Here is a 17,725-nt window from a genome sequence, read left to right as displayed (position 1 = left end):
GGCAAAATCTCCATTTTTGTGTTTGCTTAGTTCTTGGAATACTTTAGCTTTAGAATAACCATACAGAATATTATATTCATAAAGGATCTGCATCGGAAATGCCACTATTTCTTGAACTCCCTCTTCATCATCCCTTTCCATTTTAAATTATAACCGTCTGCTTGTGTTATGAGCTTCAGCTGTGTAGCTCTAAGATATCCCTTCAAGTAAAGTATTCCTAAGTCACTTTGTTTTTATTGCAGGATCGATGTATCCTATTTAATACTTGCCCTCTTCCCCACCCAGCTATATTCCTTCATCTCTTTATAATTGTCCATGACTTCTCTGAAAAATCTGCCTGACCCATATATATGACTAAATGAGCTAAAACCTTTTCATTGCTGGTTGTTTGTTCTCCGTATCCATAAAGAAGAGCTCCCAATACCTCAGTTTTTGTATTCCTTTGTTTAGTCTCTTCTCACATACCCTTAGCTGCCATAACGGAGAACCCTTTTTAATCTATACTCCAAATAATTCATCTTGTAATGTCCCCATAATTATAGGTATAGCTGAACTAATTTGTGTGGGTATATAAACCAAAGGTTTTAGCCATAAATTATCTTCATTAATTTTATGTCCCCAAAATACTTGAAACCTGAGATGCCATTTTTCTGGATTTATCTGGTACGAAATGTCTTAAATTACTATACCAGTTATCCTTGCATTTCTGAGCCCTTGACTATAAATGTATAGCAAATAACGAAAGAGGGCACCCTTGCCCATTTCTTCTAAGACGCCTCTTATCGGATAGGAACTATCCCATTTTCTTTCCTCTGCTCCTTCATATAGCCTCATAATTAACTCAAGATACTGGGAATGTGAATGCTTCTATTGCTCTACAAGTCTATATTAGTTCGCCAAACCAACTTAAGCGAATGGACGTCCATTGAACGTTCACATCAGGGAACGTTTTTCCCAAGGCAGTGAGTTACTTTGTCAGCATTAGGAAATTTGCCCTGTTCCCCACTGTAGTGCGATTTTGAGTACCTGCCTTGGACAAGAGTACAAAATCATTACTGTGTTGTGTGACAGTTGGTATGCTGGCCAAGTAACTCACTCTGTCCGATGTCTCTGTTTCCCACCAACAGCAGTTTGCTTTTTGAATCCTTATTGTATTAATGTTTGCCTCCCCTTCACAAAATCACATTGATCATAATCTATCAATTTTGGCAACACCCTTACTCTTGGCTAGTATAGACATCAATATAATCCATGGTTTAAAACTGAAATGGGTGTGTATGAATGTAGGTGTGATGGATCTTTACCGTCTTTTAGGTAATACAGCAACTACAGCTTTTTTCCAAGCTTTTGGTGATTCACCTTTTAAAATACTGTTAAAATCTTTCAGCTTTTATTTCCCTCCTAACTTCCACAAGAATACCATCTGTTCCTGGAGACCTTCCTTGAGATTGATTTATACATCACTGTTTTTATCATCTTTTCCTATCTTTCACTATTAGTTTGAGGTGAGCACGTATCTCTAACTTTTGGTATAATTGAGTCTTGCATAAATATTTTCATTTGTGCTCTGCAGGATCTTTTTTCCCCCGTTATACACTCCCTAAGTTTGACAGGCAAAGTAGAAAGGGTAAAGCCTTTTGTGCTGTGCATTTATTAGCAAAAAAAAGTTTACTTAACAGCGGTCTTTCGCATATTATCCAGATGCTCTTATTAGCACTCTGCAGTTGTACCTCTTGTTCTGGGAGATTCCCTGATTCTGAACCTGTGTCAGACCTACCCATATCACCTTCTTTCCACCAGTTATAACTTCTGAAGATAAACCTCAGTTACTGTGGAAGATCTAACCATGAAATAAACTTCAGTCACTGGCAGACTTAAATGTTTATTAAAGGAAATAACACACGTGGGAGACATTACTCAGAAAGTCATGCCTCCCTGAAAAAAAAAGGAATTTCTCCTTTTTATAGGAAAGCTTTAACAAAGTAGTAAACTTTATCATTCATAACACTAACATCCAAAAGAAAAATGCTATCTTATTCTTCAGACCATTACTAAATATCTAATAGAAGTACGGCAGTTTTAGTAAAAATAGATCTGCAACTTGTCTATATTTTTAGCTTGTATGGAATTTGTTTTTTACCATGTGATTTAGAAAGTATGCTGCCTCAGGCTCAGGAAATGAAACTAAACCTTTACAACACTCAAATGTCCACTGTAAGTGGTAGGTGGGAAAGCACTAGTGGATTTTACTTCATTACCCTGCATTTTATCTTTGTTTTTGTGTGTCCATGGTTTGAAATGGTTATTGGATGTCAGCTTCAATTAAATGTACATGTTCCTGTGAAATATAATTTAGTGTAGCCCAGTTATTGTACCTTGAGAAATAATGTGTAAATTATGTTGTTCCTATCACAGAAGTCACATCTTCGGTACCAAATATTTTTATACAATTATTTATTTATCTTTTCAGAAATCTACCCTCTTCTGTTTTCTGTTCTGTGTCCCCTTGATGCATCTTCCCTATTGTGAAAACAAATGTCAGTCCCCATCTATATTCCCCATCTAGAAGTAATATTCCCTGCTGAAAGCTGATCTCTCCCAAAATTTTAAGCTCCGTAATAGCAGTTTTTGGAATAGAAATACGCAGTTTTTGGAATAGAAATGCACACCAGCATAATCCTCCTCTCTTGCCATTTGCCCCTTACTACCACAAATCAGCCATTATTGTCCCCCCCTCTTCTATCATTAATGGAGCCCTTCTAGCAATTAATTACTCCCTTTTTCTTTTGTCCCTGATATCTCGCTGAATATCCATTCTGAAATCCTTTTTGTCAAATTCACATGCTCATTTCTTTCCAAATGCATCTCCTGCAGCATTGCTATTTGCACTTTGTATTTCTTAATACAAGTCAGGGCTCTTCCTCTAATGTGTAAGTTTTTTTGCATTTCAGAAAAATATGGATAGCTTAGCCATTATGATAAGCTATTGTTCCCACATGAGTTTTTGGACTGTGTATTTCTAACTTTAGTGTTACATGCACATACTGTTTGTCAGGCTGTTCTTTTAGTCTGCAAAGTACATTTTTCAGAACACCCCTATTTAGAACAAATAACTATGTACGTCTTCAAAAAACCTCTAGATAGTAACAATTGCTGCAATTCAGTAGCTGAACCACAGGCACTACCTAACCTAAAATTAAGGCTGCCAATGCTTAACACTGATTGCTTTCATTTTTTTCCATTCCCCTCCCAGCAGTGAAAAGCAACTTTGTTTTCAGAAAATAACTTGGACCTGAAACTTTGCTGCATATAATAGAACAGCGTACAATTGGGTATTAAGGCTCCTGTGGAGGCCATCTCAAATTCACTTCTCATAATTTTTTCAGTTAACTGTTTGCAGTTGTAAAATTGTAAATTTCCCACAAAGACTGCTCTGAACTCGCAAGCTGTCTTTACTTTTACGTGGAGACAAATATCTTGGACCTAGTCTGCTTAAGCCAACAGTGTGTGAGCATTAATCTAGACATTCACCCTTGTACAAATAAAATCTTTTTGCATATCCCATGTACTCAGTCCAACCCACCCAGCAGCTGAAGATAACTGCATATTCACAGTAAACTTGCTTTTGTCTGGTCTTTCTACTCTTGTTAAAACTGGAAAGCCGGCCTATATTTCTTGCAACTAAAAAGTACTTTTAATTTTAATATCTTTATCCTGTACAACAGTCACTAAAAAGACCCCCTTCTAAAATACCCCTGACTTAACACTACAAAAAACTGCTTTCACTATTTCTAACGAGGAGCTTGTATCAAATAAGAACCATTGCTTTTAGTTTTTTCTCCTTTTTAGCATCTTTCTAAACATTAATGACATAAAATGGGGTGTATGCTCTACATTCCATCCACAAATTCTCACTTTTTCTTTGATTGCTATATAGTCTCTCTTACCCAAACACCTGATTCATTTTCAAGTCCAGGTACTCCGTATTCCTCTAATCAACTTCTGTGCCCCCCCCCCTCTTTGGAACATTGGAAAAGTTTTCACTGGCAAAAGCTCTCTGAGCTTTGTCAGAAGAATGAGAAGCAGACTCCTGTTTTGAGTCTCTTTTCATTAAACATTTTATTTCCTCCTTGGCCTGTTCTGCATCCAAAAGTATGTTTTATCTTCCATGAAAAAAATATTCTCAAGACAGCTGGATACAGCAGTTTGAATCTCAACCTGCCTCAACAATCCCTGATTGCTGGGATAAATTCGCTTCTCTTATGCCTGGTGTACAATGAACTATCATTTTCTATAAACACTCTGCTGTCTCAAATTTAATACTTTTCCCCTCCTTCCACAATTTCACTTTTCTGCTAGTATGATGGCAGCCAAGAGCTGTACTAAAAATGCATTCTTATGGCCAGGTTTGGAGCATATATTCGATGTGCCCTTTCAGTAAAAGTCTAGTACCAGTCCAGTTTTGTTTGTGATTTCATACAATTAATATAGTCTGCCCTTTCTTGTTTCTTCGATACAGCAGAATTTTTTTCTGCACATTGTCTTCTAGCTTTTGAGTCTTGTGCTCAGCCAATGTTCCCTTCACCCTCAGTTTTTTGCAGTTTTCATTTTATCTGAATTTCTAGTGAAAACTTCTATTTTCTTCGTTATGGGTTGATGTATTCCTTCACTGTTTTCATTTGTTTTAGTCCTCAAAAGAACATTGGATTTCATTCTTCTTTTAAATTACTGCAAGTAATGTATTGTTCCAATACTGAAGCTTGAACTGCATTTTGCAAAACTATGGGATTCTTCATTACTGGATTTTCATACTTGGAGAGTTGAAATTAAGCTCCTGTTTAGTGCGCAGCCAACTTGGAATTTGCCAGGGAGAGCGGCACTTAGTTTTTGAAGAGGGAATGGCTGAGACCTCCTGTTTGGTCAGAATGTTGTGTCCACCCATGGGGTAGCTGCTGCTGCCGATAACACTGTTGCATCTATTTTCCTGTCAAAAAGAAAACAAAAACTAAATGTGTCTACTCTTCACATTTACTCTTATTGGGCCCGAGGCCCAATTTAATTTGGGCTATTGATCCTTCTTAAAGGTGGTTTCTGGTAAAGAGGGTTACCTTTTTTTCCTGAAGAGTTTGTTATTCTTAATCTGGCTGAATGGTAAAGGGAGAGATGCTGTTTTTTTTTTTTCTCAGAGTTTTCCAGTTGAGAGCTCAGTTTCTGCTTGAGTAACAGTCGCAAGGATAGATTATTTCCATGATGTGCCAGTGTTTGCCTTGGGAAAACAGAGGGTTTTCAGTTTGAGTGATTTTATTGAAATTTCAGAACCATCCTCCAAAGCTGGCAGAACTGGAGAAATGGATGCTGTCACTGCCTGCAGTTTTCCTGATAGCCAGCCTGCTGTCCCTGTAAATGCCAATAGAGTTTTTCTCATATATATCATATATATATATATATATATATATATATATATATATATATATATATATATATATATATATATATATATATCATATATACCCATTGTGGCTGCGGCTGCTCTGGCTCATCAGGAAAAGGTGCAGTATGTGCTTACTTTTGTGCCTAAATTAAAGGAAGGAACAGGATTGGATGAAAAATACAGTTGTAAAACTAAATTATAGCGGAGATACTCTGCTAGAACTTGGGACTATTAAGCTCTCCATTTGAAGGGCTTCCTGAGTTACTGAGGCACTACAACACATACTATGAACTCTACAAGTTAGGAATCCTGCTCAAACATCATTTGAAGTGCTATGTGCAAGCAAAGTCAACTTTTACTAGTTACAGAAGGAGGAGAAGATGAAAGATGTGAAAGATTATGAAAACATGGATCCTGGGCTGGAATCACTGTCAAATTAAAATCTACCCCCTACAAGCCTGTGCTTCCATCTATTTTGGTGGCAAACATTTGCTCCTTGAAAAAACAAATGAATTCCTTAATGCTAGAGATGACCACTCAAAGCAAGGTGAGAAACTGTTGTGTGCTTATCTTCAGAGAGACCTGGCTAAATTCCAGCATTAATAGTGCAGTTTATGTAGAGGGACTATAATTTTGAGAACAGATCCCAGACTCTTGGTGAGAAATCTTTGGGAGGAGTCATCTGTATTTATGTCAACAGTAACTGGTATTCCAACTGCAAGATGGTCTCCACTTACTGCTCTGAAAATGTAGAGTACATGTTGCTAAAATGTAGACCATTCTACTTGCCTGGGGAATTTAATGGGGTTAGTGTCACAGCTATATACATTCCTTCCAGTGCAAATATAAATCTAGCACTGGTAACACTATACCAGCTGATCAGTGAATTGCAAAACCAGAATCTGGACCATGCTCCCGTATTGGAGGGAGACTTCGACAAGTTCAGCCTGAAGTCAATTCTACCACATTACTATCAGTACGTGGATTTTGCAACTAGGGATGAAAACATATTGGATAAGCTGTTTACCATTCTGTGTAGCATTTAAGGCAGTGCCTCACCCACACTTGGGGAAACTTGGACTATCTCTCTAATGCTAGCTCCAGCATATTGACCATTAACCTGAGGGGACGCCATCCAAGAAATGATTAAGGATATGGCCAGAGGGAGCAGTCTCAGCCCTCCAAGATTGTTTCCAAAACACAGATTGGAACAGGTTAAAAGAAGTGGCCACTAAAACAGTACATCAGCCTAGATGAGTATACAGAGTTTGTAATGGGATATATATCGGTGTATGGAAGAATATCACCGTATAGGTCAAGCAGAAACCCTTTCTTACAAGTGGGGTGTAAGAGCTAAGAGCATGCAATGCCACCTTTAAGTTGGGGGATAAGGATGCACTTAGGTTAGCCAGAGTGAATCTAAATAGGGGTGTGAGATATGCCAAATGTGCCTGTGGACAGAAATTTCAGAATAGCTTCACAGGCCTAAAAGATTCCACATGTCTGACAAGGAATTCAATCCAGAACAGGCTATGGGCCTTCATCTCAGTGCAATGACACCACTAAATTTCTCAAGTTCGACATATTTTTAGCAGTTTTGAGGAAAAGAACACGTCTCTACCAGCCAGGACAATGAAGTGCTCTGTCTCAACGCAGCTGATAGGAGGACCTTATGCAGGGTAAAGAAAAACAGCTAACATACCATTGCCCAAGAAGTCTCCGCCATCAAGCCTCTAGGACTACCTCTGCTGTAATGGAGTGCTTTGAAATGCTGGTCAAGGACTATATAACATCAAGATTTCCTGCAACTTTTGATCTACTCCAATTTGTATACCAATCTAATTGCTCCATGGTAGATGCTATTTCATTGGCACTTCACTTATTTCTGGCCCACCTGTAAAACAAATTGCAGCTATGGGCGTATGCTATTTATGTACTTCAGCTCTGCTTTCAGCAGCATCTGACAAACTGGTTCAACTGGGTATCAACATCCCTCTACAATTAGATACTAGACTTTCTTATAGGGAGACCCCAGACAGTATGCATTAGCAAGAGCAGCGTCATTATGAACACTCTGGCACCACAGGGTTGTGTGCAGTTGTTTGCAGGTGACACGACATTTGAGTTCCTTTAGAAATGATGATGATGAAATAGCCTACCAAAAGGTTAACCAACTGATTGTGTGGTGCGACAACAACTTGGCACTTAAGTGAACAGGACCAAGAAGATAACTACTTCAGAAGGAACCATGATCTGCACCCTCCTCTCTCTCAGTCCACAGAGAAACAGTGGAAAGGGTAAAAAGCACCATGTTCTTGGGGGTACATATAGTGGAGGATTTCTCATGGTCCATAAATGCAAATTCCATTGTCAAGCAGATGCAGCAGGATCTTCCATTTTCTGTGAAGAATGAGAAGAGCAAACTGTCCACCTCCAGATCTTCGTGTTTCACTGTTGCAGGCATTACATTTGGGTTATCTGCTTGCAGGTAGGCCTCCGCCAGCCTGAATATCAGTCTTTGGTCCTGTGTCGAATGTGATCTCCTCTTCCATGACACCTAGTAGTCAGGGGTATAAAGCATGCAGCTGAAGCAATCAGTCTTTCTTGCCATGCGGTGCCCGAAGCAGAAGCTGTTCGCAAGTGCCGGTCCGCAGACTCCTGAAATTTTCGTTTTCGAGTTTCAGAACCGAAGTCTTCAAAAAAGCTACCCCGTTGGGGATCCTTTTTCTTGCTCTAAAACAATTTAACTTTACTGAACACTGGATTACCTGTGGAAAACAAATACTCAAGATTTTCATTTGTACTGCATTCCTTGTTTAGGCCCAGACCATGATTTCCCTTGCTGTTGGTTCTGTGCCTTATTCAATCCTCTGTCATCTGTCCATTTTTTGCAGCAAACCTCATTTCGGTGCTCTGTTTAATTATCCAGAAATGGCTTCAGTAAGCCATCCAACTACCGACATTCCGAAAAACGTAAAGATAGACCGCATAGGTCCAAAGCTGCCTACAACACTTCCATTAAGCTAGTCGCCGGTATTCAGTGAGGTGCTTTCAGGGGGGCTCACTTGGCAGGGCAAATGGAACCAGAGTCGGATGCACCTGCATATCAATCAAAAAGAAATGTTAGCTGTAAAGAATTCACTGACTGCCTTCAAGGACCACATTCTTCCAGGATCATTATTGGTAAAGACTGACAACACCACTGTTATGTGGTACATATACAAGTGGGGGGAACCCACTCATATCCTCTCTGCAGACTAGCCATGGCTCTGGAACACAACATTGAGCTACCAAGTGCACCTACAAGCTCAATTTCTGCCAGGGACTCCCCACAGCCAAGCTTGGAAAGTGGATGCTTTGTCCTTCACCTTGGAAAGCCTCTTAGTTTATGCTTTTCCCCCTCTGCCGCCGAACAAAACAAACCCAGGACAATACTGATTGCACCAGACTGGCCATGCCAACACTGGTACTCCCTCTTGCGCAGTATGTCACTGCTGGATCCATGTCACCTGCCTCAGACCCCCTTCCCTGCTGTCCCAGCAGGAGGGCCAGATTCTGCACCCCCACATTCAAACCCTGAACCTTGCAACCTGGCTAATTCCCCTCAGCTCTCCCAATAGCATCACTCACTAAGCAGGTGCTAGATATCATTCTGGAGGCCAGGAGGTGGAAAAGATACTGTGCCTGGAGCCAAACTCAAGGGATTAGCACAACAGTGCCTAGCTTACCGCATATTCTTCAATACTTTAACAGATGCTGCACAAGGGCCTTTCCTTCTCATCAATAAAAATTCATGCCTCCGCCATTTCAGCACACTTATAATACCGAGTCATCACTCTTCTCTCACCCTCTGCTGAAACAATTCCTTAGAGGAGCTAATTTTAAGACCACCCAGGAGAGCCCCTACTCCAGCCTGGGACCTTAACTTTGTATTGGAAAAACTTACTCTACCTCCTTTTGAGCCAGCTGCAACTGCAGAGTTGAAATTCCTTTCTTGGAAAACTTCTTTCCTTCTAGCCATCACTTTAGCAAGAAGAGTGTCTGTACTTCAGGCCTTCATGGCAGTGGTGCCCTTCATCTTCATGCTGACAGGGTGTCCCTCAGTACCAATCCTTTATGCACAAGGTGGTGTCCAGTGTGGCCCTTAATCAGTCCATTCCTTTGCCTACCTTTTTTCCGAATCCACAGAACAAAGGAGAATGAATACTGCACTCTTTGAACATGCACCGACCACTAAGATTTTATTTGGACAGGACTAAGCCTCTCAGAAAAACTGAACAGCTGGTAGTTGCCTTTGCTGCAGGGGCAGAGGGGAAGGCCATTTCAAAGCAAACCATTTCTAAGTGGATAGGCCATTGCATTCTTTTCTGCTATAAGCAACCTGGAAAACCTACCCCTCAGGGGATAAGATCACATTCCACCAGGGCTACATCTACCTCTACAGCCTTTCTCAGAGGTGTCCCTACCAGGGGCATCCTAGAAGCTGCTTCCTGGAGTTCTGTAAATACCTTCACCAAGAATTACCACTTGCCTGTTTTCTAAATCCAGAGCTGGTTTTGCCACTGCAGTCTTGCAGGGCTTAATAGCTGGTCCTAATGCTCTCTACCTTCCTCCCTGACTTGGCTTTGGGAATCTACCCAAATGTAATGACTGCAACAGTGAAACATGAACATAGTACAGTTGTGTACACTTATCATAAATGTAGATGTTTGAGTGTATTCACTGTTGCAGTCCTGGTTACCTTCCGTCCAGCCCCCTGACTTCTCTTAGCTATAACTTTCTTGTTTAGTGTATTTGCTTTTTGTTGGCGGTGTAACCTTTTTTATATATGTATAATTGCTTCCCTTATGGGGGCACTGGACATCTGGGGCAAGAAACTGATTGTAATGACGTTGGCTGTATGCTTTATACCCCTGATGTCATGGAAGATGAGAGAGCATCTGACGCAGGACCCCTGATGTCATGGAAGATGAGAGAGCATCTGACGCAGGACCCAAGACTTTGATATTCAGGCCGGCTGAGGGCTACCTGCAGGCAGATAACCCAAATGTAATGACTGCAACAGTGAATACCGTGTAACATCTACATTTATGGTAAGTGTACACAACTGTACTTTCTGACAACCTTCTACAGGGGCACTACAGAAAGCACCTTGTGAAACGGTCTTTTGGTGTGGTATGGAAACTGCTGTGCTTCGGATCTGAAATCTCTCCAAAGGGTGGTGAAAGCAGACAAATAGGACCACTCTTTCCATCTATTAAAGACCTATATTTGTCTGTGTCGCCAGTGCCACTAAAAGTCAGGGACTTCGCTCACCCCACCCATGGACTGTTTGTTTTTACTTCCTATCATTTGGCAACTGCTCTGGCAATGTGCAGTACAAAACTGCCAGATTCAGTAAGAGCTTCTTTCCACAGGCCATCTCGCTACTCAACTCTGCTAAACATGCATGATGGCCATCAGATATAGCAGATACCTGTGTTGATGAGAACTTGTATTTTTGTGCAGTAGCTCAAATGCCTAGTCTCAGCTCAGTTGGTGCAATAAACCAACCAATGCAAAACTAGGCTTGTGCAATACTGATAACTATTGGAATTCTGTGCAATAATGTACTGTTTTTAGATATGTAAAATGTTTTGGGTGTTGCATCTATAATGGTTTGCTGTGATGTAGCAATGTCTGTTGTAGTGCTTCTTGTGCTGTTTTGCACATGGAGTCTGGAGAAATGAAATTTTGTTCAGTTTGCACTGCTGTGTCAAGTCTGACAGTGAAGTTCACTTTTTTGGCTTTGACTTTACACTCTTTCAAACCTGACCCAGAAGTTATAGCTTTAGCTAAACCTACTGCTGCTAAAGATTTAGTTACTTGCAATCCTAGTCTTTCTGACAAGGTTGGGAAGATTAAGTATGGGGGGGGGTATGTTTCTGCAGCTTTGATTTCCTGACTTTTGAATTGTCAGGCTTGTATGTTAGTTTATTCTGACTGACTGACTGAAAGTATGAGCAGTGTTTGTTTACAGCTTCTTGTCTGGATGGGAAGAAAGTCCTAAAGAATTTTTTCACTCTGACTGTAGGTTTCCGTCTTCTAGGCTGTCAGTAGCCAGACCGAAGTTGTGGGAGGTAGCCAGAGCCTTGTGAAGCTGGCAGTTTTTTCCTGGGCAGGAAACAACCCTTAACATCCATAATGCTACTGCAGCAGTGAGGATTTTGCGCATCTACAGTCGTGGGAAGTGCAACTTGTACAACTGTACTTTTAGTGCTGGAAAGTTTAACTTCGACTCTTTGAGCCAGCTCCTTTGTGATTTTTGAAATTTCTTTGTGAAAACTGTCTTCTTTGTGGCCATTACATTGGCCAGAAGAATTTCCAAACTACATGCTGTTATCACTCGGGCCACACCTTATTTTTCACAAGGACATCTGTCAATATCCCAGTATTCTTTTCCTAGTTATTCCAATAAAGGGTAGTACACACTTAATACCGTGGGTGTTCTCATGCAACTGTGGTATTTACATTGCAGTACAGGAGATGGGAAGGACTCTCAGCCCCCCACCCCCCTCCCACTCCAAACAGACCAGGGAAAAGTACCTTGTTGGTAAACCAAGAATCACTTCACATGTTCTGTAGCTACATCTACAGAGTTCTTCCATTGATATTTGTACTGTGGCAACTTGGTCGATGTTGCCTAACTTTTTCTAAACGCTGCAAGTTTAACTAGATCCAAGACTTCCTTTTCATGCCTCCAGCCTCAAAAGGCTCTTGCCATACCACCCGGGATTCCCACCAGTAGCTGGGGATTCTGACCCAACAGTCAGATCGGATAGACAGACTGAGGATTATATGGAAGTTGTGCATGTGCCATAATGCTGGATCCTTTCATTCTTGTACAGCTGATATGACAACCCTCCCACCATTCACTGGCCTCGTCCTTTTTGAGGATACTGAAGGAGGTTTTTTTAGCAAACATGATTTGGGGGAACTTGTCTAGAGAGGAGAGGTGCATTGTGGAAGGGAAAGGTTTGAGGAGATCAGGGTGGAGCACTAGCTATGCTGGTACTTGTAGGTCTCCGACGAGGTCTAAGCCAACATTTGTATTAGACTGACTAAAAGAAGAGGTTACAGTGTTATGTTAAGTATGTAACTTTGTCTTGATGGGAAGTTTAGTACATTATGAGGAAGAGGCGACATTGGTGACCTGGGTAAAAAATGCATTGAGCTGTCTTGTGTAGCATCAGTCGTGTATGAGCCAGAGCTGTAGGTAACCAGTAGTATATTGGTGAACTCATTGTGGTAAGTAGTTATTGATTTGAGCACTTTAAAATCCAGTGTTGCTGTGTAAAAAACTGGTATTTCCACTGATTCTGAAGCAGATTATTCCATTGCAGAAATTTGGTTATAGGAGCTATGCCTTGCATAATTTGGATAAAATAGTTTCTCTCTCACTTGTGCAAGTTATAGTTGCATTTACTTTAAAGTTTGATCTATCGCAATGCATAGATTCCTAGAACCTAGTGCATGTTTTTTCAGTAGTGTGCCACATTCTTAGGTAGCCTTTTTCTAACTTGTCCTTTTTTTTTTTTTTTTTTTTTTTTTTTAACAGAAGCTGTTTGTATGTGAACATGAAGGTTGTGGTAAAGGCTTCACGAGAGCTTGCCACCTTAGGCGACATTGCCTCATACATGAAGGAGAAAAGCCATTTCGGTAAGTATCTCCCTCATTATGCTGCTGTGCAACTGTATGTCTAGCTCCTCATTCTGTTTAAAGGTCAATGACCATGGCACGCCATTCCTGTTTAATGAAGGGATAAGTGAACTAGCAGGCAGATATGCTCTCCTTCTCTTAAAAAAATTAGTCCCAGCCCTTGCGGAAAAGTATTGGCCAAGACACTGTTTCAGATTTAGCTTTAACTAGCTTTAAGGACTTGACATTTAACATTGAAAGTTCAGTTGGACAATGATGTATGCCCATTATTAAAGGGGGAGTAAAAGGATCTGTATTGGGGTCCATTTTTACTTCACATGTTTGTCATCCTTTCCAGTAGAAGGAAAGTTTGCCTCCCATATCTTACTTTGCTGATTGGACAGCCCCTTGGAAGGAAATCTGCAGTCAGAGTGAAGACCACTTCTGTACATGCACGTTGGCTCGAGAGTAAGCAGCTCTGAGGCTTCACAGAAGCAGCAGTCTGCCTTCAAGCTTTTCTCGCAGAAAGGTCCCCACAGGAAAACCCTTAGAATTTGTTGCCCTTTTAGGAAAATGCTATTACCTTTTTTTAGTAAAGGAAACCGTATTCCCCCTGTAGGAATCCCAGTATTAAGTAATATCAGAAATTTCCTGTCTGGGACTGCTGTTTTAAGCCATAAATTAAATTTTTTGATTTGGGAGCTATTGTGTATAAAAGTGTACTGTTTACGTAAACATTTGATGTAGTTGTGTGTATTTAAGGATCAGGACGTGTTTTTAAAATCTTTAAATGGGCTAAAAAAAATTTTTATTTACAGTTTAACTTATTTTCTTTCAGGGTGCATTGTAGGCAAGTGCTTTTATCTCTGATTTCTGACAGGATTTTAGGGTTTCCCTTGGTGGCCAACTGTTCCTCAGACTACTCGCTTCCTTCTCCAGGTTCCTCTGGTTGTAGTCCTTTCAGCCACCCTGGACTGGTAATTAGCCACATTTTGCATTGGAGACTCCTCATTTGGTTGGGGAGAGAGGGGTTAAGGTCATCCACTTTCTGTTAATCAGTTTCATTATCTAATTTGGGCATAGAACAATCCTCTAGTTTGAGAAGTGCTCTGAGGGATACTTGGGTAATCTGGGAAAGAGACCTCAAGCCTGAAGTGCCATCACTTGACCAGTCTATAGTGCCATGTCTTAACTAGCCCTTTTGTAGGGTGTTACCTGCATAGAAAAAAACAGGTTAGACATTGGTCATCTGAAGACATATATGGTACCTGTTTTCTTCCCTCAGCCTGTAATAATTGCCTGGATATTAGTCATTGTGGTTTGAAATCCTTAATTGAGGGCAATATCAGTAAAGAAATTCCTTAATTGAGGGCAATGTCAGTAAAGAAATTCCTGTGGAAAATTTATCAGGATTATGACATGGACAGACTGGGCTTCTCTTCCTCCTGTAGATTCCTATGTCCATATCTCTTATTTGAGGAAACTTGGTCTTCTCCACCTCCTTTTGAAGTAATGTTCTCTTTTTTCCAGGTTACATTGGGTATTTTTTTTGGGAACAGGTTTATGTTCCCCCTGAAATGAGATATTATACTAGCAGATATCCATCATTTTACACCTATTGTGCCAGCTCTGGAAGATGTTTAATAAAGATAATCCAGTTCTGTAGTCTACATTTTTGTGTCAAGAGACTGCAGATCAGAGCTACTCCTGTAGGTAGGACACTGGCTTTTTCTTAAATGGGGCCAAGTGTATAGAATGCTGGCATGTCATGACAATACCAGTGTTCCCTTTTTGTCATACATTTGTTTTCCGATTGTCGCTCATCATAAGGGACTGGGTTAGCACACTACGAACAACTGAGCTGCATCAAGGACTTGCATAACCCACAGCTTTTGGTCGCCTGTTGGTTTGATGATGCAGCAGACCACTTTCATGGGTAGTACAATATCTTACTCCTAAGTTCTGGTGCCCGCTCCTTATGGAAAAAAAAAACCCACTTTGCATGCAGCATTGTGGAATTTTATTTTATGTTGACCAGGAAGGCCATCTGGGCTGCAAACATTTTCACTGGAGCCTGACAAGAAAAGATGCAGTACACTGAAAATACAGTAAGTCACTTGGAATCGGAACTATATTTGGGGGGAAATGTAGGATTTACTCGGGCATTTTGTGTTTTTTTGCTTTTTGTACCAAGGAAGCAAATTGAGCATTTGAAGAAGAATGTGCAGATTGTATATGTTGGAACTGCAGAAAATGTTACTTAGCTTAGCTTGCTCCTATCTAGTCTAGCTTTCTGACCATAACAGTGGAGGGGAGTAAGTGCAGTGCCTACCTCAGTTGGAAGGATCAGATTTCATGCTTTTAAATATACGCGTACATGTATATAATACACCTTGTGTGTTTGTGTGTGTGAATGCATAATGTATACATTATAGCAGATTTCATTTCAGTTCTGTGATTGATCTGTATTTGTATCTCTGCAGATGCAATGCCCGTGGCTGTACTGAAGCTTTCACAACTAAATCAAATTTAAAAAAACATGCTGAACGTATTCATGAAAACAGACGACCATATGTAGTAAGTGAAGAGAATTAAGCACTTGTACATTTTTTGCTTTGTGAATGCAGTTTTCAGCCATGCAGATTGCTCTGGGAGAGGATTAAGGGAGTATTGTAACTAAGAAGTGAACTGGGTCTGTTTTTAGAGCTAGTTTGGTTTAGCAAAAGTAGAAAAACTAAAGGAAAGGTAATGATGCACAAGTATGGGTACCTATCCAAAATACAATGACTTTCTTGGGATTGTTGCCCAGCTTGGAATGAGCAGTTTTTCTGGGTCTTTCTCCCCATAACTTAAGACTTGCACCCCATGCTTGACACTTGACCCACACAAACTTTCCAGTATCTGTGAGACCACCAAGTCCCTTCTCCTGAGGAGCCATTTTTTTCTTGGTCTCTGGTGTGAGCCTATCCATGTCTTAGGTGGTACCCCCTCTTGATGTACACCAGTTTTCTCCAGAAAGTCATGGAGAGATCACAACGTGGTGGATCCAGTTCTGCAGAAGCCTGACAATCTTAGTGCCACCCATTGATGGGCCTTACTGGAGCAACAGTTCTGCAGCCAATGTCATTGCTGCTGCAGCCACCACAAAAGCACTTTGAGGAGAGCATCATGAGCATTGGTGAGAGCACGTATGCTTCAGCCACATTTGCCCGCTCTGTACTGAACTTTAAGGCACATCTGACTAGGCTTCAGAGGAATTTGATCAAGGAACTCTCAGTGTAGTGTAGTCTCAACTGATGGTCTGAAGTCCTTGGAGGCTCGGTAGGCCACCATGTTTATACCAATATATCAGTGTGTCTTATAGCCAGTGCAGTGGATGTGGCTCTGGCAGCTGGCACTAGCATTGTAATTCACTGAGTTGCTTGGATGCATTTTGAGTAATTTTGTGGAGTTCAAGGCGTCTTTTCTTAATGCCCGTATTTGATGGGTCCACATTCCTCTGTTATGGACTCCCTGACAAGGAGTGAACAGGGTGGCAAGAGGTTTGTCATGGGAATTGGCTTTTCCACCCCACCAAGGACCTTTTTGTGCAACCGTGGGGGGAGACTGCTTTTGTTCTGAAGTAGCAGCAGCTTGTTGAGGAATCTTCAGAAGACCCCCCCCCTCCCATGATGGGGGGGTAACTTCAGTGGATGCTGCCCATTGGCAGTCTGCAAAGTCAGGGCTTTGGGGAACATTTCTCCAATAAGTTCTCCTTCCACTGCTCCTAAATGTCTGTCAGACCGCTTCACTGTGGTAGCGATTGGAGTGCTTGCCTCTCAACCCTCAAGGTTAGGAGGCCATCACACTTGGATGATTGAGTATTGAGACTTTTCCAGAGGCTGTACCATCCCCTTTCAGTTTACACCAGCTTTGTCAAAGATCTCTTCCAGGCATTCCATCCCATCAGCAAAGAGAAGCAGTAGCAGAGATTCGAAAACTGCACACAAGTCATCCAGTAGGTCCCACCAGACTAGAGAGGATCTTGGTTTTATTCGATTCTTTTTGATGCCAAAAAGTCAAGGACCTTGTGCCCATTTTGGACCCAAGTTAAATATATTCATCAAACAGACAAGAGAATGGATTGCATCTTTACCATCCAGAACATCTCCACAAGAGGATGGATGATTGGATGGGCTTGGTGGACCTAAAGGATGCTTATTACCACTTAATGATTGCAAGATATTCCAAGATGTTCCAGCACTTCTGGCTGAGAGCCAGTTTCTACCAGTTCTGAGCACTGTCTTTGGTGTCACCCCCCCCCCCCCCCCCAAGGTGTTCAAATGCACGGCAATGGTAGCAAATTGGCTCAAGCTGCATGTATTCCAGGACTACTTGCAACTGGCTTCTAATGGGGACTTCAAGGGCAATGCTGGTTCATGCAAGAGACTCCATGCTCTGCTTGTGCCTCTTTGGGTCATATGTGACAGATCTACCTGGAATCCATCTCTGTCCTGGAGTTTTGGCTGCTGTCTAAGAATGACTATACAGATTGCTAAGCTTCCTCTTTCAAGGTGTTGTCCCTACATCTTCAGACCTGTCAAATCCTTCTGCTTCAGAGGCCACCTCTTTCAAGGT

The 17,725-nt window shown here is 41.2% G+C and overlaps 1 protein-coding gene across 2 annotated transcripts in view; it reads left to right on the top strand.

The window, feature by feature from the left end:
- GTF3A (general transcription factor IIIA) overlaps positions 1–17,725 on the top strand; it is a 406,888-nt gene that overhangs the window by 52,623 nt on the left and 336,540 nt on the right. For both annotated transcript variants that reach the window (XM_044073277.1, XM_044073276.1), the window contains exons 2-3: positions 13,029–13,129; positions 15,592–15,685. In XM_044073277.1, the coding sequence (XP_043929212.1) occupies positions 13,029–13,129; positions 15,592–15,685 (195 nt within the window). The remainder of the gene's footprint in view (positions 1–13,028; positions 13,130–15,591; positions 15,686–17,725) is intronic.

Source organism: Protopterus annectens, chromosome 5.part1, assembly GCF_019279795.1.
Source record: "Protopterus annectens isolate FY-2018-M chromosome 5.part1, PAN1.0, whole genome shotgun sequence".
Lineage (NCBI taxonomy): Eukaryota > Metazoa > Chordata > Ceratodontiformes > Protopteridae > Protopterus > Protopterus annectens.
This window is presented reverse-complemented; position numbering and strand designations above follow the sequence as displayed.